The sequence below is a fragment of the Homalodisca vitripennis genome, chromosome 2, assembly GCF_021130785.1.
Source record: "Homalodisca vitripennis isolate AUS2020 chromosome 2, UT_GWSS_2.1, whole genome shotgun sequence".
Taxonomy (NCBI): Eukaryota; Metazoa; Arthropoda; class Insecta; order Hemiptera; family Cicadellidae; genus Homalodisca; species Homalodisca vitripennis.
In genome coordinates this window covers 68,796,808-68,821,421 of record NC_060208.1, presented here as the reverse complement: position 1 = coordinate 68,821,421, position 24,614 = coordinate 68,796,808, and the positions used below count along the sequence as shown (strand labels likewise).

The window sequence follows — 24,614 nt, the reverse complement described above, 5'->3', positions numbered from 1 at the left end:
AATCATAACCATTTGAGTGTTATTAGTAAATAAAACAAGTGTTCCAGTTATTTTATGCTATTAAATGACATACATATTTAATATGACAAAATTATTTCTCTTAATGACTATTAATTGAAACATTCTAGTAAAATTGAGAGAAACAAAACTTAATAAACTACGAAGTGTAGATTCTGGTACATGGTTACTTTTTAGTTGTATATTTCTTCTTTTTAATTTATTTAAGCGTACACTTTTATTACATTACCGTTCAATACATTACCAATGCATAATACGCAATTAATAAAATAGTCTACAAATTGTGATTTTTATATTTCTAAGGCAGTGGCGTAAAGGTGACAGTTATGGCTGCCCTTTCGTTACGTCACGGTTGACGTCACCATTCATCGGCCGTCTGTAGATTAGACAGACGGTAGCCAGCCATATAGCCACAGCGGTTATGTTTACTTGAATCTTACCATTAACAACATAACCTCAATAATCAACTTGTAGGCTTTAGATTATTGTTGTTGGTTTGCGTCAAAGAGTGCTTTCATTAATAATATAAAATACTGAGTAAACAATGGTTGTCGCTATTGGTTTTGAAGGTAGCGCAAATAAGCTAGGAATCGGTATAGTGAGAAATGGCGAAGTTCTTTCTAATTGTAGAAGAACGTACATAACCCCACCAGGAGAAGGTTTGTCTCAGTGATCGCTTTCCTAAGGCCTATTTTATCTCAATAACAAAATATAATAGGATTGGGAAGAGTACGTTGATGCATAACTTTGATTATTATTTTAATAAATGTAGTGGCCTATTCTATTAAAAGTTACAACATGCAAAATTAACTGGCTGTTTAGTGCTAGGGCCTATATAATAAAATGTATTATATTTACTATCTACTTTTAGAATTTATTACCTATGCGCTTAACTACAATAATCTAAAACCTATTTAAACCATTTCGTATAGTAGTAGGTGTAGTGTATTCTAATGTATAAAACAATGTATTGCATAAACATGGGCAGAGTACAATAAGCGGACCTGTGTTTTTATTTCGATTAGTATAATCATTGATACATAATATTTGTATATTGAATACAAGACTTATCAATCGGGTATCAACATATCTATAGTCATAATAATAAGCATGTTTGAAATTTAAATAATTATTTTAATATAAACGTTGACAATACCATAAATAACAAAGAAACCATAACGATCAATCAAAGGCATAATGTTACATTAGCACGTTACCTGTAATGATCTAAAACCACTTTATTAAATTCTTAAAACGGTAGGTTTTCATTTGCAGAAGAAATTTTTAGGTGCAATCTGTCATTGCACAATAACTGATATGTTTGAAACTTAATTCATACTCCAAATAGTAGCTACATCATTCTAGATGGCCAAGGGATTTGGGGATTCTGGGTGGGGAGTATAACAAGCTAAGAAGGGGTAGACATTAGTGGAGGGGCTACCAATATTCACACAAGGAAATTTAGAGGTCAGAATAAGACTACCATATAAGGGTAATTTAAGAGTTTTTTAGTACTTTGTCCTCATTTTGTCACTTTTGCAACAGTTTCTACCTCTATGGTGAAGATTAATTATCAATTTTTCTTTGTGCTCTTGGTCTTGCTTGCCAATATAAATCTTATTTGTAAATCTCGTTATTAAATTATTTTTCCTGTTTCGTGATTGGTTAGATTCTAGTGATCAGCCTTTTCAAATTTTTTTTATTTTACTGATTGGTACTATCTTGAGAGATGTTTTTCTTCAATTGCCTTCAGTGCAGGGTAGCACGTAATGGTCGGAGGCATGACTGGTAGCCTGTTTAGTTACTAGTGTCTTTTACGAGATTAAAAATCTTTCATATATTTAATTGCTAGTCTATCTGTTGTTTTTTTAATTTAATTTGTAGCATTTTCCTTTTAAAAAAACAACAAAAATTGTGAAGTAGCTAAAGTAAACAGTTACCAATCAAACAATTAGAACAGGAAATAGAAAAGTTGCAGAAATATTTACATGTTTTGTTCTGAATAGCAATGATTGACTGATTTCAAACAGTGGTTGAAAGTACCAGAATCTTCTATACAAATATTCACAGAGATGCAAACACGTTGGTTAGTATGCCACTTTTTAAAACCGTTTCGTTTTATAACCCTCCATGAGCATTTCACTGTCTTGAGTATTAGCACCAGTTGCCGGGTCTTGAAATGTTGTCATTACTGTTGACGGTAAAATGCACAAAACTATATTCACTCAACACAAAGTATGCATTCCACGTGTGTAAATATGGTTCTCCGAATAATGGGTTTTTCTGCACCACACCAACATCTTAAAGCCAAGAAAAACACATTTTATCAACTTTTAAAGCAAAGTCACTTATAAAAAAGTAAAATATTATTGTTACTATCTGAAAAATGTTTATGGTTGATACAGATGATATAAGTTAATTATTTTTCTAATTAATTCATTAGTATGAGTTACTTATATTGATGATTATAATTTAGTAATATTGTTTGTCAATATCAATATAAAAAATCAGGTTCACTTATAGTACTCTACCTATAAAAATTCAGTCAGGGCTGCAGTATAAGTGGCACCATGAATCATAGATATTTCTAATTATCTAAATTACTGAACAAGGAAAACCAAAATCTGTACAAATTAAGTTATCTGTGTTTCAAATTATACACAGTTGATCTGTTTTTATATAACAAAATGTAATGATGAATTCAAAACTATCTAATATGTATTTCTTAAATATAACAAGCAAAGCAGTGTAAAACTTACTTATTACTATTTTTAAGAATTATCATGTCTGACAGCTTGTTACACAAATAATGCATGTTCATCGCCATTGTACTTGTGGCCATTACTCAAATACCATGCAAATAATTTTACTTGGTTTGAATTAATTTGAAACAATATTGTTATTTAATACATAAAGAAACCTGGCAATAATTGATTGTAAATAGCTATAATTAGAATGTAGAAGACCTTTCCATAGAGCAGGCTGATGATACTAGTTATTTCTTTCCCATGAGTGTTTTCATAGTTAAAAGTTACCCACAACGATCAAGTTGCTACAGGTAGGTTTCATTAAGAAGAGAATATGCTTCTCTATACTTAATCAGGGGATGTAGGTAAAATACATTGCCAGAACTTAATAAGAATTTTAGAAAGGGGTATTTTCAATGCCACTGTAAAGCTTGAATTGTAGCTTACCTATTTTACAGGGACAAGTGTGGTATTCAATAGTGTGGTTTTCATCCTATGGCATTGTGGTAAATATTTTTTTGATGTACAACTTAATCTCACTGGGAATTCAGGTTATAGACTGAAGTTCCTCACCCATAATCATTCTATACATAATTTATTTTGACTAAATCAGATTATAAATATTGTTGGAATGTAACCATAAGATGCACAACATTACACAGTTGGAGAGAACAACCTTGAACAACTCTAATAAGAAAGATTAATAATCATAATGCTAGATTTTCTATTACTTACAGTTTTGTTTCAGCATTGAAATTTTGAATTTTTAAATAAATAAAATCAAAATCTTAAAATATATATTTATATAAGTGTATATATTTGTATCTAGGTAGCTATATATATATATATATATATATATATATATATATATATTGTAATAAAATTATTATAAATGTTATTTCAGGTTTTTTGCCCCGTGAAACAGCCCAGCACCATAGAGCAAATGTGTTATCAGTTTTGCAAGAAGCTTTAGAAGCAGCGAAATTAAGACCAGAAGATATTGATGTGGTGTGCTACACAAAAGGGCCAGGCATGGGAGCTCCTCTGGTGTCTGTAGCTGTTGTTGCTCGCACAGTAGCCCGCCTTTGGAACAAGCCTATTGTAGGTGTCAACCACTGCATTGGTCGTATCCTTGTCTGCCTCTGGAATATTTAGCTCATATGTAGCGTAGTGAGTATTTAGAGGCTGTTATAACTGTAGACTATTACCAGGTGTGTCACTGATAAGATCTAGTACAGTAAATTGGTTTCAATCTTAAGTAGTATATCTTCATCTTAAAGTATAATTTAAAGTTCAGACTATACATTTTTGAACATTGTCTGTTCTATTACAAAAATTCAACCTATACTGCCCTGCGGTAAATAAAAACGTTTCTTTAAATAAAGTAAGAAATAGAAACTGTTCTAGTTGGTTTAATGATGTATTACAATACAAGAAGCATATTGTAATGTTGACAAGAGACATATTAAAAATTCCTAAATATCAGAACAATGAAATGTTAAAACTTGTTTGTACTAATTAAAAGAAAGATTACAGAGTTAGCATTAATAGGCTCAGGTAAAATTTAATGGACACTTTATTTCAAAGTCTAAGAATAAATCCTCAGCTTCCTGGAAGGTCTTTAGGTCAGAGTTGAGTATGATGTTCAAAAAATATGATACCGTACCACCTTTTTCTGTTCATAAATTAAACAGGTGGCAGTCAGATTATAGGAAAAATTTGAGAAATATTCCAGCTGATCCACCCAATCGTGATTGTTTTATTTTTCTTGGGACCTTCAGACCAGTTTTCAAGGTGTTTTGCTGGACTGATGTTTACTGTTCCTGACCTACTCAACATACTGAAACGGTTAAAATCATAAAAAAGTGAAGATATTTTTGGTTTGTCCAATTTCGTTCTAAAGGCTGTGACAGCTGCTATTCTCAAGCTTGTCTCTCCTATCTTGTACACTTGACTTTTCAGCAATCTTGTTTTCCTGAGTGTCTCAAAATGTTGAAGGTTATCCTACTTTACAAAAAGGGTAGCAGAAATTGTATTGACAATTATCGCCCAATATCCATGGTTCCAGTAATCTCCAAGGTAGTGGAAACAAGTGTAAAAGGTCAGATCCTCAAATACCTCCAACAAAATAACCTTCTACAGCCATCAGTTTGGGTTCATTCCAGACCTATCTTCTGCGATGGCTGGTAATGCGGTGGTATCAGACATTCTGGACTGCTTTGAGTTGTGTGAATACCTTGTGTGAATTCCAAAATAAATGTAATTTTTAGTCCAAAATAAACTAATAGTGGATTGATCTGTGAAATAAAATGCTCATGGAGGACATGTCCTGTTCGTCCCCCACCCCGTCAGTGCCCTCCTAACATGATGCAGAATGGACGTCAATATTAACTTAAATAATCCCCAGTGACCTCTGTCTATGTCATCCATATGATTAATTTATCTCTTGTTAAAGCTAAACAATCTAAGCTAATTAAATTAATATATTTTGAGAATACTTGTAAGAATTTCAAAATGTAATAAACTAATCATTTATAATCATATCAACTATGTTTCTTTAAAATGCCCTATTTGGCATTTAAAAATTTCTGGTCAAAAAAACAAAATTGTGCTTGTATCACAATGGGAACAAAAGTCACGAAACAGAACAAGGATTAAAGATTCTACAGCCATCAGCAATTTTAATGTGGTTAGTGATGCATAGTATTATTGTTAGTAATTAAATGTAATAAAAAATGTGTCGTCCTTAACATGAAATTGCAGATATTGAGATGGGCAGGGTTATAACAAACAGTGACAATCCAACAGTGTTGTACGTGAGTGGTGGAAATACACAGGTGATTGCGTATGCAAGGCATAGGTACAGGATTTTTGGAGAGACCATTGACATAGCAGTGGGCAACTGTCTGGACAGGTTTGCGAGAGTGATACATCTTTCCAACGATCCCAGTCCTGGTTACAATATTGAACAACTTGCCAAGAAGTAAGTAATTTTTAGTTGTTAATTCAATTACTTAATCATAAATAATAGTTTTTATTTGTCTTCCAGTGACTTAGCCAATTAGCAACAGAAACTTACACACAAATTATAATACCATCCAATTATTACAATTTAAAAAAAGAATATAAACAAGAGAAACACATACGAGGTGTGTTCAAAAAGTATCGCGAATTTTGTGTATTTTCAAACATTATTTATTTATTCGTGAACATCTATTTTGAACCCTTCAAAGTAATCCCCATGGGATATTATACACTTGTACCAACGTTTTTTCCAGTCTTCGAAGCACTTCAAAAAATCATTTTTTTGTATCTTGTTCAGCTCCTCCTTCGATGCCGTCTCTATCTCGTCAATCGTGGCGTAGCGTCGTCCTTTCATGGATTTCTGGTGGGTTGCTTCGCGCAAATTGCGCATAACTTGCAGGTAATATTCCTTATTCACTGTTCTACCTTGTGGCAAGAACTCATGATGCACCACGCCCCTGCAATCGAAGAAAACTGTAAGCAAAACTTTCACATTCGAACGAACTTGGCGTGCTTTTTTCGGTCTTAGTTCATGTGACAGCTTCGATTGAGATGATTGAGCTTTGGTTTCCACGTCATAACCATAAACCCACGGTTCGTCACCAGTTATAACCCTCTGGAGCAAATTCGGGTCGTCGCGGACAGATTCCAACATCTCATTAGCAATGTTCATGCCATGCTGTTTTTGATCGAAATTGAGCAATTTTGGTATGAATTTTGCGGCGACCCGTCTCATGCTCAAATTATCGATTAAAATCGAATGCCATGAGCCAATCAATATGCCTAGGTCCTTGGCAATTTCTCTAACGGTGATTCGACGATTGGCCAATACCATTTTCTTCACTTCATCAATTTTTTCGTCTGTTGTTGAAGTGCTCAGGCGTCCTAGCACTACTACTAATACTAATGTCTTCTCGGCCATCTGAAAACATTTTGTACCACCGATAAACGTTGCTTTTGTCCAAACTAGCTTCTCCGTATGCCACAGTCAACATTCGGAATGCATTCGCGCACTTAATTTTGTTTTTCACACAAAATTAGATACAGGTTCTTTGTTCCATTTTTTTGAATAGGTAAAAATCGAAGACGAATCAAAACACGTGCAAGCAACAATTAGCTGTCAACAATTAACTGAACATTCAAAATTGTCGAAATTGTCAACATAAGTGTCAACAAATTGTGACATTTGTTTGCTGAGATAGCAACTGAATTAATGTTCCAAAGAATCCTGTTAACTCCATTTTAAAATTAGTATGGAGTGGCATACATAGTTGAAGGCTTTTGAAATATCCCAAGTAACTAAATCAACCTGTTTCAGTCAGGAAAATATCAATTCTAAATCTGTTAGACAAAAAATGTTTATGAATTATCGTCCAAAATTAGAGCAGAAAATAAGCCAAAAAATTCCAGAATTAATTAAGACTTTTTTTATGAATGAAGCATTATATACACTGAATAAATGTATTTAGTAAATCAATTAGGCACTATTCATGGAACCTAAATCTCCCACATACATCCCAGAACCAGAATACATAGTGTCCTTTTTGTATACTAAATCTACTTAAAATGTAATTTTATAAAAATGGACTGGCAAAAGTAAGGTTAGCAATGGCAAAATTGTAATAGGTCTGTATTTTGTATTTTATTCACTGGCCCAAAGGTTCAAGCAAAGACACATTCAATCGCTCTAACACAATGGCTGACCATATACAAACCCTAAGCACCACCACCCGTCACTCCCACAGACCCTCCAGCTGCAAGTCCAGACCCTCGCCCTAAAACATACATGATCATCAATATGTATGATTAATATCATCAGGGATCTCATTTAAAAAAAGAGCTGATCAGCAAATGATGTATTAAAAATTGTTGATCAATGAAGTGGAATCAGTCATCTTAAATTCATCAATATTTCATACAAAGACCTTCTTGATGACTTGGAGGCCAAATTATTATAATATTTTATTCAAGTGACATCTGTTCAAAGGTCCTTATTTAAACTAACCTTTGTAGATTTTAATTTTGTGAAACAATAAAAGTATTGGCCTTTCTCACAAAGCTCTAAGATCTCTTTCAAAGGTTGGTGTGTGTATCATTGTAGTTGTAATTATAGTCCACAAGTTAGGCTGTGTATACAGATTTTATTTATATTTTTATATTTTATTTTATTTATTTTAAATTTTAATTCTCATTAAAATGTGTTTCATTTATCTGAGCTATCATAATTCTTTTAAAAGTCTTACTGTTTCAAGTTAATATACAATTGTAAGTTAGGGTAGACTTTAATAAGCGGCCTACACTCGTTATTCAGTTCTTTGATTGAATATTTCAATTGTATCTATCAAATGAATAATTCAATATTACATTTTATGTAACTTAATATATGATTTCAACTTATTAATAAATATAATGTTTAATGTAAACCGTAAACAGCAAGAAGTAACTATTTCTTGGAGAATTTGAAAAATAATGAGTGTCGGCTACTTATTAGTCTCCCCGTAAGTTTTATTTAAAAAAGACACTTTTACATTTTTTTATTTACAATTGATTAAGAACTTTACAATTTCTTGTTCCAAATAAAATTCAGTTAACATTTCAATGATTATGAAATAAAAAATGTAACATACTCAGAAATAATTGAGTTTTTAAAAACTTAATAATATCTATTTTTGGCATCCATTTTAAATCTTGGCAGGCATGTTTGAATAGTTCTGAGTATTCTAGGTAACTTAATAAATATGAACTTAATAAAAATTCATGAACACTTTTATTCTTTGATATGAGTAATTCCTTCTACAGAGGTAAGAAGTACCTTCCCCTGCCGTACGTGGTGAAGGGAATGGATGTCTCATTCTCTGGCATCTTATCATATATCGAGGAGCGAGCCCCCAAATTAATAGAGTCTGGAGAGTACACAGCAGAGGACTTGTGCTTTTCTCTGCAGGAGACTGTGTTTGCTATGCTCGTGGAGACCACTGGTGAGTTTGCATAACAGGTAACTTTGTAATAAATAATACAATTTATTTTACTACAGCATTTAATCAATAGTTATAAAAAACATAAGTGAAATTAGTCTAGGTTAGATCACATAATAACTTATTTACTTTTAGAAGTTATATTTACAAAGCAATTTTAAACTCTTGAATAGTATAAAATGGATCATCAAAAGTCAATATTAGGTCATCCATAAAATGTATATTGTGATTTCAATTGCATTGTATCTCAAATAAAAATTCAATTTTGGTTTAACTTTGAAATGAAAATTTTTAAATTACTTGGGTCCATTTAATTGATTAAAAATGTAACTCTCTGTAAACAATGAACTATTTAATCAAAATAGTTTTTGTGAATTGTTAAATCATTTTGATTTCTTTCATTAAAAGCACTGGTTTTAACATGTTGAATGTGGGAGACACCTTAACATCGAAGAGACTGAATACCCTGTTCAGTCTCACTCAGTATATAAACCCAGTGAAAGTATTAATGTAAAAATTTGGAAACAAATGTTAATGTTCAGAGGTTTCAATTATTCATTAATTAAACCCTTACACTAAATTTGTATCACAATCATCCCCTTCATTTATTCATGACTAATACTTATATTTTGTTGCTAAAGGCTTACAGATAAGGTAGTTCTGAGTAAAACTAAAATTGCATTAATTTTCTTATTTTTAAATCCAATACTTTTTCCTATACTATGTACGATGAAAGTAATGAAAGGATGCCTCTTGCTATTACATGAAAAATATATTTTGTAAGTAGTATAAGAAGTACTGCTTGTAAGTAAAAGAAAATATAATTAGAACTACATTCATTAATTTTTTTCTAACTGTATGAGGAATTAATAATAAAAGTGGTATAGGCTACAGAGTTTTAAAACACTACAACTGCAATCCACTTAACTATTTTGGCTTTAACCACCAGCAAGCTCACTTTTGCGGGACTATGAAAGTTGTACATAACAACATTATTAGGTCAAATACAGCTAACAAACATGGGTAATCTAAACTAACGATAGTCCAAGGGCTGTCAGGATATTGGTCAGCACCACTGAGATTGAATCTGCATAGCGATTTCCTTATCCGAGAGTCCGGTTCGATGAAAACCATCTGAGATGTTTTTCTTGCCAAGTATCCTTTTCTGTAGTTGTTCCACTCGTTAAGCAGAATTGGTGCAAGCCATGAAGAAATCCAGATAAAACTGAAAAAAGCTGAGGTTCCATATAATGTGGTTATTTTTCTGTTCTCTTCACTGCTGTAGTAATGCGAAACAAACACAACAGGAGTACCTAAAATATTGCTTGGTGCCATTGAAAGAATTGGAAGAAAATACCAGTTGTTAATGTTCAGTTGGAACTGCTTCATGTATGATTGGACCTTTAATTTTTTCACACATAGATCAAGCCTGCAGTGCCAGTGGTTACAGTGTGGGGTAGAAGAACATCTATTATCGGACTCAGATAAGTAAAGAGTAAAATAATTTTCTTCGATTATGGCCAACCCCACATCAAAATTCTGTGAATTATCTGTACATCTTCTATCATTCACTTCTTCGACAAATCCTTTTGTGAACTTCAGTTGTTTTAAGCAATCCAAAATCAAATTGTGGTGTACTGCCCAGAAATACACACTGTCTGGAAGCAACAAAATTCCAATCAATCCTTTTGTTAGCTCTTTAAAACCAAACATCTGGCTTGGGTACTTTATTAAATTTTGTAGCTCACAATATAAACTTATGCAAATACCAAGCATCGTAGTTGACATTACTAATATTTCCAAAGACGTTGCAGTAGTGTGACTTTTTCGATTAACTCCACGTTCAATATTCACTGACATATTGATATTTCTTCTTATATTTCTTCGTCTATTGAACATTATAAATGCTAATATAACTTCAGCTATCCAGTAAATTATCCATGAAGTTTTGAAATAAGTGTCCAAGGTGTTTCCATTTTCTGAAGAGATATTAATAACTGAAGTAATTGTAATCAAAGAAGTAAAAACACGGCTGACATAGCTCCATATGAAAAATGCTACATGTATTTTGGAAACAGATTGGTTTTCTTCAGCTGGTACTGGAATACCAGCTATTTGGTACAAAACAATTCCGAATTTTCGAAAAATGGAATCCACTTTGAAAGTCATTATTCACTGATCATATTCAAGTTCAGTCTAACACGAAAGTATACAGGAATGTAACGAGTTTGTTGGTGGCATTTCCATGGATATAATTGATTGTACTCGAGGTGGAAGTATTACTGGTAATGTATTGGTTTATCTCATGATGTCAACTTTTGAAATGAGTATTGTATTTGAATAGTTATTGGTAACTCTAAAAGACAAATTCAGATATTAATACTAGCACTTAAGTCTTCCTTATAAAGTTATATGTTTCTGCTGATCCACTGGTGTCTTAGACTGGTTGGAATTTATTTATTTATAAATCTAGTTACTTGTTTCCTCATTGAATATTACACACACTCCCATACACAAAGAGTGTGTGTATGTAAAATAGCTACATTCTGTATAACCTTGTAATTTAAAATATTCCTAAAATAGTACTGAAATTATTACATTTAAATAGAAAAAGTTGAGAAAAGTTGTATAATCAAATATATCTTTTATTTAAATGCCTAATCCAATATAACTGATAAATGAAAAGTTGTGTTAATTTTTTTATATAAAAGGAAATGAATACTTAAACCTTGTTTAAGGCACACTTTCTCATTACTTTATTCAAAGTTTTACAGATTCTTAGTCTTAAATGAGACAAATCATGGTTGATTTTCAAGTAAGCTTCCTTTTTCACCCTAAAACCATCCTTAACTGGAAACATTTAATTTAAGATGTCTTAAACAATGTTTTAATGTATATATTCATTAAATTTGCATAAGTGGTAATAGATTGATTTTTAATGTTAATAAAAATCAACAAACAAAAATTACCTTACTTTATTTCCATAAGTTATTTTATATTCGCTTGTTTATGTCACGTGTTTTTAAATAACCAAAGTAACATGTGATTGGAAGACCAAATATAAAATTACTGATATCAAATAAGGATAAAATAATGAAGTAGGACTTGTATTTGTACGAAACTATCACTATTTATTTTTCTCTGTAACATTTTATTGTACTAAAAGCCATTTGCGTACCCAAATTAATGTTATTTATTTTAAAATGACAAACTAGTGTATTACCTAGTTTCATTACTATTACTTGGTAGGCTAGCAACTTATTTACATGTATCTATCAGTAACTTTAAACATCCTTTAATACTCATATCTCATTACGGGATATAGCAGCTCTCAAAGTTGACATACCCACATTTGAATCAATATTCCTACTGCTAACTAAATAATTATGGCTGACAGTTTCTTACAAGCGTCAGCCATATAATTAATTCTTTCTTTTCTGTAATATTCTCTAAACTAGTTTACAAAATCGCCTTTTCGTTCAACCTATGCTCACAAAGGTTAACTTTAGTACAACTTATTCTGTTTTAAGCTGTATCTATTTAGAAGTTACTGCCATACAGTAGACTCCTCAAGTAGATTCCTCTTAGGTTTGCATCAACCACCCTCAACTCTACTGCCACTACTCTTGCAAACTCTTAGAGATGTGACAGTTTAGATAGTTAACCCCTTTAGTATCCAGTACCAGTCTAGCTGATCACTTTAATTTGTTCTAATAATTACAACACATCAACTTATTAAATAAACATAATTATGCTTTTCATTTGATCATTTTTATCTGTAACTAATTCTTAAATTATTTCTAAATTAGTACCCTTTTTAATGCAATTTGACATGTATCCAATTCAATGAGCATAAATCAGTCACTTAATGGTTGTGTTTTTATTTGATTCTGTATAATCAATGTTTATGTTCTTAGTGTGGAAAAGTTATGTTAATAACACTGATATTAATCATGCTCAGTTTGAAACATTGTCATACATGGTTTCGCTTAAATAACCCCTGAAAACACTGACAAAAATCATTTTCACATATAATATCCATTTCTGGCTCAGAAGAAAAGTAGATTTCACCTGGCCGTCACCTCTAAAAGTCTAACTGAAGATGCATTATTAGTTTACATGTTTAATTTGCACTGCAGTGATGGGACAATAACTCTCAATGTCGGCATGTTAATATACTCGTAACACTTCCAGACATTTAAAAACTTCAAAATCTTAGAACTTACAAGACAAAAAGTGTTTTAAGTATATAAATTTCTATGAAAAATGTGTACATGATTTAGTAAACATATTAACTTGTAACGGTTCAATTGTCCACTTTAAAAACCTTGAAATAGCCACGATCTGAGAGTAGTAAAGTTAATCTTCACCAGCTCATGTAAACTTTAAGAGTTGTCCAAAAATAAGTAAGAATAAATACTCTTAAAATTACTTGACAATTTAAAAAAAAGTAAAAATAAACTACCATACATTTTCTGATTTTCCAAAAACTACTAAAACATCTTCCAGAAATTCTGTTCGCAGAGGATTGCAAAAGGTCGATTTCTATAAAAGCTACCTAAAACTTTATATAAAGGTTATTTAAAATAAAAATACAGTTCTCAAAATGAAGATGTATGTCTTTTTCAAATGTTAAAATAATGTTTATAAATTTTAATTTTTTAACTCCGCTAATAAATTTATATATTTTTAAATATATTGATGAGTCAAATAATGAAAGTGAACAATTCAATGGCATATCTAACAAATTATGCCTTAGTAACACAGTGCAGAATGGAGAAAACCCCCATTAACTAGTCTGAAGACTTATTTAAATACTAGTTTTACCCATTCAAATGAGGAGGGGCGTTATAAAACTCAACTAAATAAAAAGATAGTGCAAACTGACAACCTATAAAACACAAGTGAATATTTCATACCGTATGAAATCGCATACTTTATGTGCAACTAATGCAGGTGTGATAGTCCAGTAGTCAGGGAAAGTAAGGAGCCTAGAGTTGAATGTGAGCTCCAAACCACTACTACTGAAGCCGTTTTCTACTACTAATAAGTAATGTCTGACCAGTAACACTGACTCCCCAATTTTCTGCTTACTGGAGCCTGATTAACAAAGTCTCATAGTTGATTGAACTATCAAATTGAATCTAGAGTTATTACGGTATGTAGGAATAATAGTATTCATTTAAAATATGTGCTGCATTTTAAAATCTATCCAAGTATATTTTTCTGTATAGATATTTGTCTTCTATACAAACCATAGATATAAAACCATTATTTGGGTTGATATTTATTTATTATCCTCATGTTTAGAACAAGAACTTAAGTTAGTGCGAAAAGAACTTGATTACATATCACTGTCGTCATATTTAAAAATAGAAGTCAGTTTTTGATGATAAATTAAAAGTCAAGTAATATTTAGAATTTTGTCAAAGTTGTTGTATGAATAATTAAAAAAGGTACTTGTTTTCTTAATGTGAAACATCACCGATAAATAAAAATTATGCTCTTGAAAAGTTTTGGAACAAGCAGGTGAGCTTACTGTGAGAGAGCATCTACTCAGAATGAGTGTATAGCATATGCCATACATACTCTATACTTCAGGATACTTTCCAGCACATACTATTACTTAACACCTTACAAAGTCACAAAATAACAGTGTGTTAACAGTGAGAGACAATATGTCACTTTGTGGCGGGATGAGTAACTCGGGTGATTCAGGAGTTCAGACTCTCTGTTTCATATTCAAAATGGCCATTTCATACTATCAGTCTTTGTGTTCACACCCCTATAATAAATATTCAACAGGTTGACACTCTTCAGGTTTTAGCCTCAGTTTGCACGGTCTTACTTTGTGGCTAGAATCCTAGACAATGGTCTCATTACATTCACCACATGACCAGAATGTAGCTCTTTGAGTATCCTCAGCTTTCAGATAACCCATGCCAAGGGTTATATGTGTGCTGATGCAATTCAAGAGCAATCACAGCAACATATAGCATATGGAGAGAGCTCTAAGAGATTTCCAATTTTACAGTTGAGAGCACAATATATTTTTAGTTCCAGCACTTATTTGAATTGCATATTCAAGCAAACCAATGAGATATTGACCATCTTGGTATTGCAGCAGGATATAAACAAGTGTATTATTCTATACAAACTTAACATTACCCTATATTTTCTTTTTAGATAAAAACAAACACATAAGTGTTAATTTTTCGTGTGGATGTAATTGAGTTCAAGTAGAGTTAAGTGTCGTGTTGATATGTTTTTTGTAGAGAGGGCAATGGCTCACTGCGGATCACAGGAGGTGTTGCTGGTGGGTGGAGTGGGCTGCAACGAGCGGCTACAGAAGATGATGGGTGATATGTGCCACGAGCGTGGTGCCAAGATATATGCGACTGACGAGCGCTTCTGTATCGACAACGGTGCAATGATTGCTCATGCTGGTGCACTCTTATACACAACCGCAGGCCCAACTCCTTGGGAACAGACAACCTGCACTCAAAGGTATGTACACATTCATCTTTAAATTCTTAAATAGAACTAAAAAGGGGATTAATAGTTCATTGTAAAAATGTTACAGTAGTAGTTATTTAAACGTAATTAGGCCAGATTGGAAATTTAAGTTTTCTTGAAGTTACTTGAATGAACACTACTATTTGATCATATTAAAACTTCAAATTCTAAAATTCATAATCTCTTTATTGCGTGTTTGACAATATGTAACATTGTATTGCAATAGTCAAATGCATCATAAAATATATCCTAACTACACATTCACTCACAGTCATACTTACATCTCAGCATTCTCACGACACAATCACACAGACTTCGGATCCATGATTTTCAATCATCCCAACGGCTCATCATGAATTCATCAATCGAGTAAAACGCTTTAGACACCAACAGGCGTCTGAGACGAGTTTTGAATTGATTGAGGTTGTTGGAGTTTTTTGATATCCTCAGGGAGCTTGTTGATTAGTCTGACACCCACCTGCTGAGGGAGGTGTTGCGATAATGCCAGTCTGCGTTGATGTGTTCGCAAGTTGTCCCTGCCTCTAGTTTCATATTGGTGAACGTCCCTGCCACTTATCAAGGCACATCTCAATCTGCAGTACACGATCACCTCAAAAACATAAAGGCAGGGCAATGTCATCAATCCCAGCTCCCCGAAAGATGCCCTGCACGACTCTCTATAATTCAGTTTTAAAATTATCCTGACTGCTTTTTTTTGGAGCCTGAAAACCCGCTCCATTTTGTTTTTGGCACATCCTCCCCAGAGTCTTAATCCATACACAAGATGTGAATGGATTAGGCCGTTTTTAGAACCTCCAGGGTACAGAACTTTGCTAGGTGCCGTAGGGCAAATATGCCTGTGGTAACTCTAGCACAGATGCTATCAACATGATCATTCCAGGTCAGTCCTTTGTCAAGGAACATCCCCAGAAACTTTGTGGAATCTGTATCCTCTAAAAGGGCATCATCCGCAAAGACAGAAGGTCGCATCGCATGATCATGCTGACGAAGACAAAAATTGATGACACTTGATTTTGACTGGTTTGTTGTCAAGTTCAATTCTGTGAAATATTGAATGCATGCGTTCAATTCCACAAAAGATTTGATTTCCAGGTCTTGTTTTGAATTGCTTTTGAAACAGAGAGTCGTGTCGTCAGCATATTGAACCAGTGCCCCAAGTTGGATTACTGAGTTCAATCTACAGACATAAATCAGGAAAAGGAGAGGTCCAAGGATAGATCCCTGAGGGACACCATGAGCCATTTTTATTTTGCTGGAAACGACGCTCGAGATCATCACACGCTGATCTCGATCTTTTAGATAAGACGTGAGCCATAAGTGTGGGAGACCCCGGACGCCACATTTTTCTAACTGTTGCAGCAGTGTCCCGTGATGCACACAGTCAAAGGCTTTGGAAAGATCGAGGAATATGCTTAGCACATGTTCACGACCTTCCAGTCCATCGACAACATTGTCCAGAAGGCTGTTCACTGCGTCAATTGTGGATTTGTTTTTTTCGGAATCCAAATTGTTCTGGATTCAGAATTTTGTTTTTTTCTAGAAAGCTTTCCAGTCTTTCATAGAATAATTTTTCAAAAATTTTGCTGAACACAGGAAGAATTGAGATTGGACGATAGTTGCTTGCGAGGCAAGGATCGTCTTTTTTGAAAATCGGAATGACTTTGGCAGTCTTTAAAGAAGATGAAAAATTTTAAGTTTCAAATGAGAAATTGATCAATTTTGTGAGCGGTCTCAAAATGTGCTTATAGCAACGTTTGAGTAGCCATACTGAAATCCTATTGGCGTCACTGGTTTTTTTTTGTGTTCAGCCTCTGTATGACATTTGCTACCTCCCCCTCCCACACAGGGGCCAAGGCCATGGATGCAACCGGATCATGATATGAAAATGTCAAATGATATGAAAGTACAGTACTGTTGTATAATTCCTAGAGCCCTAAGTCCCGTCTAGGGATACAGTTAGTTTTTATTATATACACTGCAAGGATTGCCAATACAGATGTCCTAAGATAGGCTGTATAGTCTAGTTAGGGAGGAAAACTGTCTTTTCCTTTAATTTTAAAATTTATATAAAATATAGCAGCTTCCATGCCAAATATTACAGAATAAACAATCTCTGAGAAATTCACCCATCAACTACTGTCTAGTATTTTAATAAAGTTGTGAAGACAAAATCAGCACAGACTACATGAGAGACCAGGATTTTGATGGGGATAGGATCAAAAGTAAAGGTCTTGCCTCCTCCTTTGGAGAAGGAATAGTCCAACCATAAACCAATCACAGCAAGAATTCTGTCTCAACTCATCACCGTTTATCAAGTAGCCATCAAAGTTGTTTAAGGTAGACCATCATTGCTTGGTATCTTTCAGGCTATCACTGCATTAGCTTGTGATGTTGTATTTAATGATACTTTTAGGTAATTTACACTACACTTCATCTGTGCTTTCCAGTGTATAGGTTTTCAAGTGATTGTTTATAGGTTAGATCCACTGTAAATAGTATAGTTTATAGTTCAGTGGTCAAAACATCAAAGGTATTTTCTTTTTAATGACATTGCTGTCCATTTCATGAATGGTGTTGCTAACTACATTGCATCACAATGTATTTTGTAATCATCTTGTGTTTTATAATAAAGCTAAGAAATGACAGGCTATCATATTCATAATATTTAGATCTCTAATATAAATTCAGTTTTTATACTGGATTATGATAAGTCTTACAATAGATTGTATCTGTATTATCAACCTTTCAAATTATGAGCCTGTCTCTAAGTTCAGGCCTCGCCTGAAAATATGGTGGAAAGTTGTAAGAATCAAATAAATTTGTACAAGCATGCATGACTCGTATACTACGTTACTCAAGGTCAAGTTTAAGAACAATTCAATGGTTCTAGCGATACCTGATAAATTAAATGATTAATTAATTTTAAAAGGATCTACCTATGTGGCACACTATTAAGGCACATTAGTCTACCAAGCAGGGATCACTTCTGGCTGGTTTATACCTTCGAGTTGAACCTACCACTGGGCACAGCAAAAACCGATGTGTCACTTAAATCTGGGCAACGTTATCAATGTCCAGGAGCGGCACATCACTAACCGCAAATTTCGAGATTCTGGGGTTCAAGGGTAATTCGATAGGTCTAGTCTACTGCAGGAGAAGACTATTGGAGTTGGTGGGGTTTGTTCCCTAACCTCAGAGGTTCTTGCTAGCCTCAACAAGAGTATGCCACCCCCTGCCTACTTTGACTGGAGAGGCTGGTTCAGAGCTGGCCTCCCCTTCTTCCAGGGAGACACGACTTTGAAATTTAGTGCCCTAATTCTTCCTCATGGATCTCGATAGGAGGCGGCCCCTACTCTTTAACCTTACCCATCCTGAATATCCTGTCACTCCGGAAGCAGCACTAAGGTTCTTATAGGACTAAGTGTAATTTATAAGCTTCTTGTCCTAAGAGAACAAAAAAAGGCACATTAGTCAGACCTAATTCCAAGGGACATCTACCTTTGAAGCCTTCTGCACTCCCCATGCTTGAGAGGTTTGTAAAGTCCTTACCTTTATAAAGTGCTCTAACCTTCATATGAACTCCTCCTGCAGAAGGTGTGATCCCTTTCCATAGTATATTGTGCTGTCCACAATAGAAAAATAATGATTTTTACTTAAAATTAATAATAAAAACACAGATACGTGTTGTTTATCTTTTTAACAATAGGTGCAATGAATTCTTTTATTTATAACTATATCTCTCTAGATACAGTCTTGTGTTATGTTATTGCAGGTTCAGAACAGATGAAGTGGAGGTGACATGGAGAAACGATTGAGCGTTTTAACCTAACTTTGTACATAATTAAAACATAATAATGTACTGAAAACACATGGTCATGTTTTAGTATCAATCTTTATTACCATCCCAGAATATTTTCAATTTGATAAAGCTGTATAGATATAACACATAGAACCTCAAAAGTAAACTGTAACACGTGTCCTGTATTTCTTACAATACAGCACATTGAATCAATAATTATTAATAAACAGTTTTTAACGGATGCAGAATCATATAAAACATAATTTTTACTATCAATATTGAAATGTTGTAGTAACATTGTGATAGTTGTACCTATATGAAATATCTTGAAAAAAATGTACTGATTATGTATGAGAGTTTTATTTTCACTGAATGAAGTGAATGTTGTGTACAAGTGGTTGTATAAAACACATGGGAGATAGATAGTAGTTGTGGGAATATCTGAATGGAAATAACTAATCAGTTTGAATATTTTAATTTAAACAATTAGTCAGTTATTTTTGCTGTAACCAGTTAAATTCTTAAGTCTTAAAACTGATTTTTCTATAAGGTTGTGCAGACTTAGTCTATACTTGAATTGCTCGTTTATTATAGTCAGTTATTTTAATTATGCAAATCTCGTACTTTAGCGATTACCTTTCGGTTAACTTTGGTGATTCATAATTAAAATAAATTATAATATTGCAATTTAAATGGAAATTATGTTGTAGTAGCCTAATAGATATTATATGATAACATAACATTTCAAAATGTTATGACTAAAATGAATTAACAGAAATAATAATACAATTACAGAATTTTGTTTTCAAATACGGTTCGGGTTTGGTTTGAACTTCTTAATCAGTATATTCAGGCCCATACTCAGACCGGTTTTTCGTACAATTTCTACCGGGGCCCATCACATGTCTATGTGAAGGGACTGTGAAGGAGTGAGCCTCAAGTTCCACCTTACCAAACTGACTTGCTGCATCTGCTACCTCAGCAACCATGAGTGGAGGCGCCAGTATGTTTGGTGTTGGTGTGACTACAACTCCTATGTTATCTGATGTCTACAACCCCACTGGCGCCTTCACCGATTTATCAGGTTCGTTAAGTATACAATCAGCCACAGATCCGCAGCCAGGTAATTCTCGGCCAAATACAACATACCAAACAACACTAGATAACTCCATGAAATTGAAAGAGCTCAGTCCAAACAAAATTACGCAAATTGCCAATTCGTTATTTAGAACTATATCTGAAGGCTGCTTGCCTTTTACAATGTTGAAAATTCTAATTTTATTGAACTTTTAAAAGTATTAGTACGTACCCCGCTACTCTTTGCCATCTAGGAAAACATTAAGAAATAAACTTGTTTGTGATCGATATGAAGAGCTGAGGAGTTTGATTGCAAAATCATTGAATGAAAGTGAATATGTTTCACTAACTGCAGATGTTGTTGGAGACATCAACATTGGCAACCTTGAAAAAGCATCAAACCCTAATAAAACTAAGCTAAACGAATACCTGGCATACAACATACAAAGACTAGATATAGGAACCACAAGGAAAACTTTAACATCCGAAACCTCTATTGACTGTGTTTGCACAAATATTGACCAAAAAGACATCCAGGTCAATATCCTAAATACAGGAATATCCGATCACAAAGCCCAATTATGTGTTGCCACCATCGCTCTTGAAAAACCAAAGCCAACTATGGTGTACAAAAGTCTTTTTACAGACCGAAAACTGGAAGACCTAAAATTGTTACTTAAGGAACAGAGGTGGTATGAGATATACTCGGCAAGCAGTATAAACACATCCTACAATACCTTTCATAACCCTTTTAACCCCGGCCATTAAATCAAGTGATGTGCCAGAAATCCCAAGCCATTTTCAGACAAAATGTAAGGCTTTTGTAAAAAATTCATAACAGTTATTTTTTAAGATATTTAGGTAATTCTTTTTTTGTTTTACTTCTTTAAACATGTAGCGTACAGAAATATACAAATAAAATTATTATTTTGAAAGTAATTTTTTTTTTAATGCATATACATATATAAAAAATAAATAAAAATGAAAAAAATTTCAAGTTTGATCATGGAAATCATATATATAAAAAAATATTTGACACAAAAATACCCATTTACTTTATGATATATTTAATCCTTAATAAAAGGAAACAAAAATTATAGGCCTACCTTATTTACAAGTGGAGTAACATCAATTTTTGTAAAGCCGTGTAAATTTTTCTTTTTGCCATTTCTGGGCAAGGCAATGTAACAAGACCTTTGAAATTCACAGTACTTAAAATAAACATAAACCCAAAGTTATTTCTGACAAAATAACTAAAACTGTTCATAATCTAAATTTTAAAAAAGTTTTAAAACAATATTTACATCACTACAAAATGTAAATTTTCAAGATATCCATCACTCAAATCGTCGTCACTAATCACATCCACACCATTTGCAACTAGGTTACTAATTATTGTATTTTCACTTACGGGAGACTTTGAACAATGTCTTTTACTCATTTTGAAATAAAACAAATAATAAACTAAACTTTAATTGCCGTACTTTATACTGCTTTAACCTAAAACTGTGAAGAAAACGGAATATTCACAACCACGTGATATACAGCTGTCTGCAACAAGCGTGAGCAGTCAGTCGAGACGAACTGCAATTGCTCAGTCACAGACTGACAAAATACGAAGTCAAACCATTACAAACTAATATATTTCGATGCAAAATATCTTTGTGCACAAGTCTGTGAAATTTCAAAGCATTTGGTGAAATAGGTGGCCAGTAAAGTAATAAAAAGTGCACGTCCGCACTATACGGACGTCGGGAGTTGACGCCATTTTTACGACGTCCGTATAGTACGGACGTTGGGGTTAAAAGGGTTAACATTCTCACCACAAACATAAACACTGCATGTCCTGTCACGAAAAGAAAAAATAATGGAATGAAGAAATATAAGTACAAGTGGGACAATGAAGTCAATGCCCTCAAAAGAAGTTTCATAGCAGAGCAGGAAAACTATCTTACATCAGGCCAAGAAATGCACAAACAACGAATGGTTGAGAAGAAAAGAGATTACGATCTGAAGATAAAACAACTTAGAAAGGAAGCAACAGCATACAGAGTAGAAAACGCTGACAACAAGATCAAGGAACTATGGAGGATAGTTAACAGCGAAAGATGCACCGGGAATCACAGAACCCCAGCAATTTCAATACTCAATACCAATGGAAAGATTATTCGTGACCCCAACATCATTGCGCATGAGTTCAACACATTCTTTGTTAATATAGCTGCCACAACCTTGGCCAAAGCAGGGCAGACAGGCACTGAAAGGAGAACTGTCAACCATATACACGACGTAGGTGACCTAGTACTCTACCCAACAAACGAAGAGGAAATCAGGAATATCATCTTGTCCATGAAGCCAAAGTCATCATATGGATATGACGAGGTCTCCAACAAATTACTTCGTCACTGCATGGAAGAACTTATACCCCCGCTTGTACATATTGTAAATGGGTCATTCAGAGAAAGCACATTCCCAAAAAGGCTGAAGATCAGCAAAGTGTACCCGAAACTAAAGAAAGGAGACACCACTCAACTAAACAATTATCGACCCATCTCTCTCGTGCCTACTTTTTCCATAGTTCTGGAAAGAGTAGCCTTAGCCAGACTAATAAAGCATGTCGAGAGGTATGGGCTACTAACTACAGCGCAGCATGGGTTCACCAAATGTCGATCCACTAATACAGCAATCATAGACCTTGTGGAGACAATGATTGATCACATCGAGGAAGGAAACACTGCCACAGGAATATTTTTAGATATAAGCAAAGCCTTCGATTGCCTAAGCCATAGCCTCATACTAGAAAAGCTAAAGTCAATAGGTGTTAGGGGAACTGCTGCCGACTGGTTCTCCAGCTATCTCAGTGACAGGTCCCAAATGGTAGAAGTCCAACACAAACTAAACACCAAGATCACAATAGTCAGGTCCAAGCCTCTGCCTATCAAGAGTGGAGTACCACAGGGCTCAGTACTGGGGCCAGTACTCTTTATACTCTTCGTGAACGACATGCCCTCCCAACTTGAAGAGTTCAGCAAAGTTCACATGTACGCAGACGACACCATCCTCACTCTTGGGCCGAAGACATCGGACAACCTTGACATACAATCCTTCATAGCATACAATATGGCCGTACAACACTGTCAACAGAACGACTTAGTCATCAACAAAGGAAAATCTCAACAGATGGTGATTGGCAAGGAAAAAGAGGGTGTAAGTGGAGTGCCAGAGCTTGCAGTATGCTACAAAGTAAAGTACCTTGGTGTCACACTTGATGAAAACCTTAGCTGGGCTAGGCATGTTGACACTGTATGTAGTAAGTTAAGCTGTGGGCTCTATGTCCTTAAAAGAATGAGCCAGATCTCAGATGACAAAACTGTAAGGACAACTTATTTCACCCTTTTTGAGACGCATTTGAGGTATGGCCTTGCAGCCTGGGGCAACTCGTCAGGAGGCAATCTACAGAGAGTGCTCATCCATCAGAAGAAAGCAATAAGAGTGATGGCAAGACTGGGCTTTAGAGACTCGTGCAGAAATGCTTTCAAGGAACTACGCATATTGACAGTCGTGGGACTATATATTCTTGAAACCACGATCTATGCAAGAACAAGCAACCTTGAAAGATGAGGCAATATTCACCACTATGGAACCAGGAACGCTGGCACTTATGACCTACCTGCCCACCGCCTTAACATCTTCAAGAAAAAGCCATCATATATATTGGTGCAAAGTTCTGGAATTTGCTGCCAGCACATGTCGCCCAACTAGACATCAAATCCTTCCGAAGAGGACTTATGAACTGGCTGATGGCCCGCCCATTCCATTCGGTGCAGGAGTTCCTGAGGTGGAAGGAGGACTACAACCCTTAAACTGGAGGACGAAGATACCAATCGCTCTGAAAATGCTACACACACACAAAAATGACAATTGTACTGATCTTGACGATTATGTTCAAATAAACAATGTCTTATGATGTGTGACATCTCTTGCTACTCAGCTAGCTTTCATTAATCACTCACTACGTCCATGATAATAAACTCCAATCAGCAGTGTTGTGTACAAAAGAAGTGGCCGGACATCATACTGCAGAAGCCATTGCTAATTGTATAAAAACTGTTTTGATTGATTGGAGAAGAGATGAAAAATCATTTGCAATTGTCACTGATAATGCCAATCTGATGGTTGATGTTGCCAAAATGTTAGGTCTCTAGCATTTAGGGTGTGTTGCTCATAGCCTAAGTTTAGCAGTTTCCAATGTCTGTAACAATCCTAAACTTAAGGATTTTGAGGCATTGACAGGAAAATGCCAAAAAATTGTGGGATAGTTCTAGAGCAGTACGGTTGTAACATCAAAGCTTTGCCAGGGTCAGACACGGCTGCAACAGACAAATCTCAAGCTGAAGCAGGAAACACCAACTAAATGGAACTCAACATATGCAATGA

General features: G+C 34.2%; 1 protein-coding gene across 1 annotated transcript; it reads left to right on the top strand.

Annotated features, from left to right (window-relative positions):
- The first annotated feature begins 398 nt into the window (after positions 1-398).
- Positions 399-19,177, top strand: LOC124354109 (probable tRNA N6-adenosine threonylcarbamoyltransferase). Its single transcript, XM_046804325.1, has 6 exons — positions 399-677; positions 3,670-3,891; positions 5,529-5,748; positions 8,589-8,767; positions 15,040-15,271; positions 19,074-19,177. Exons 1-6 carry the CDS (start codon positions 563-565, stop codon positions 19,114-19,116), a joined length of 1,011 nt encoding a protein of 336 aa, XP_046660281.1. The 5' UTR covers positions 399-562; the 3' UTR covers positions 19,117-19,177.
- The last annotated feature ends 5,437 nt before the right edge of the window (positions 19,178-24,614 follow it).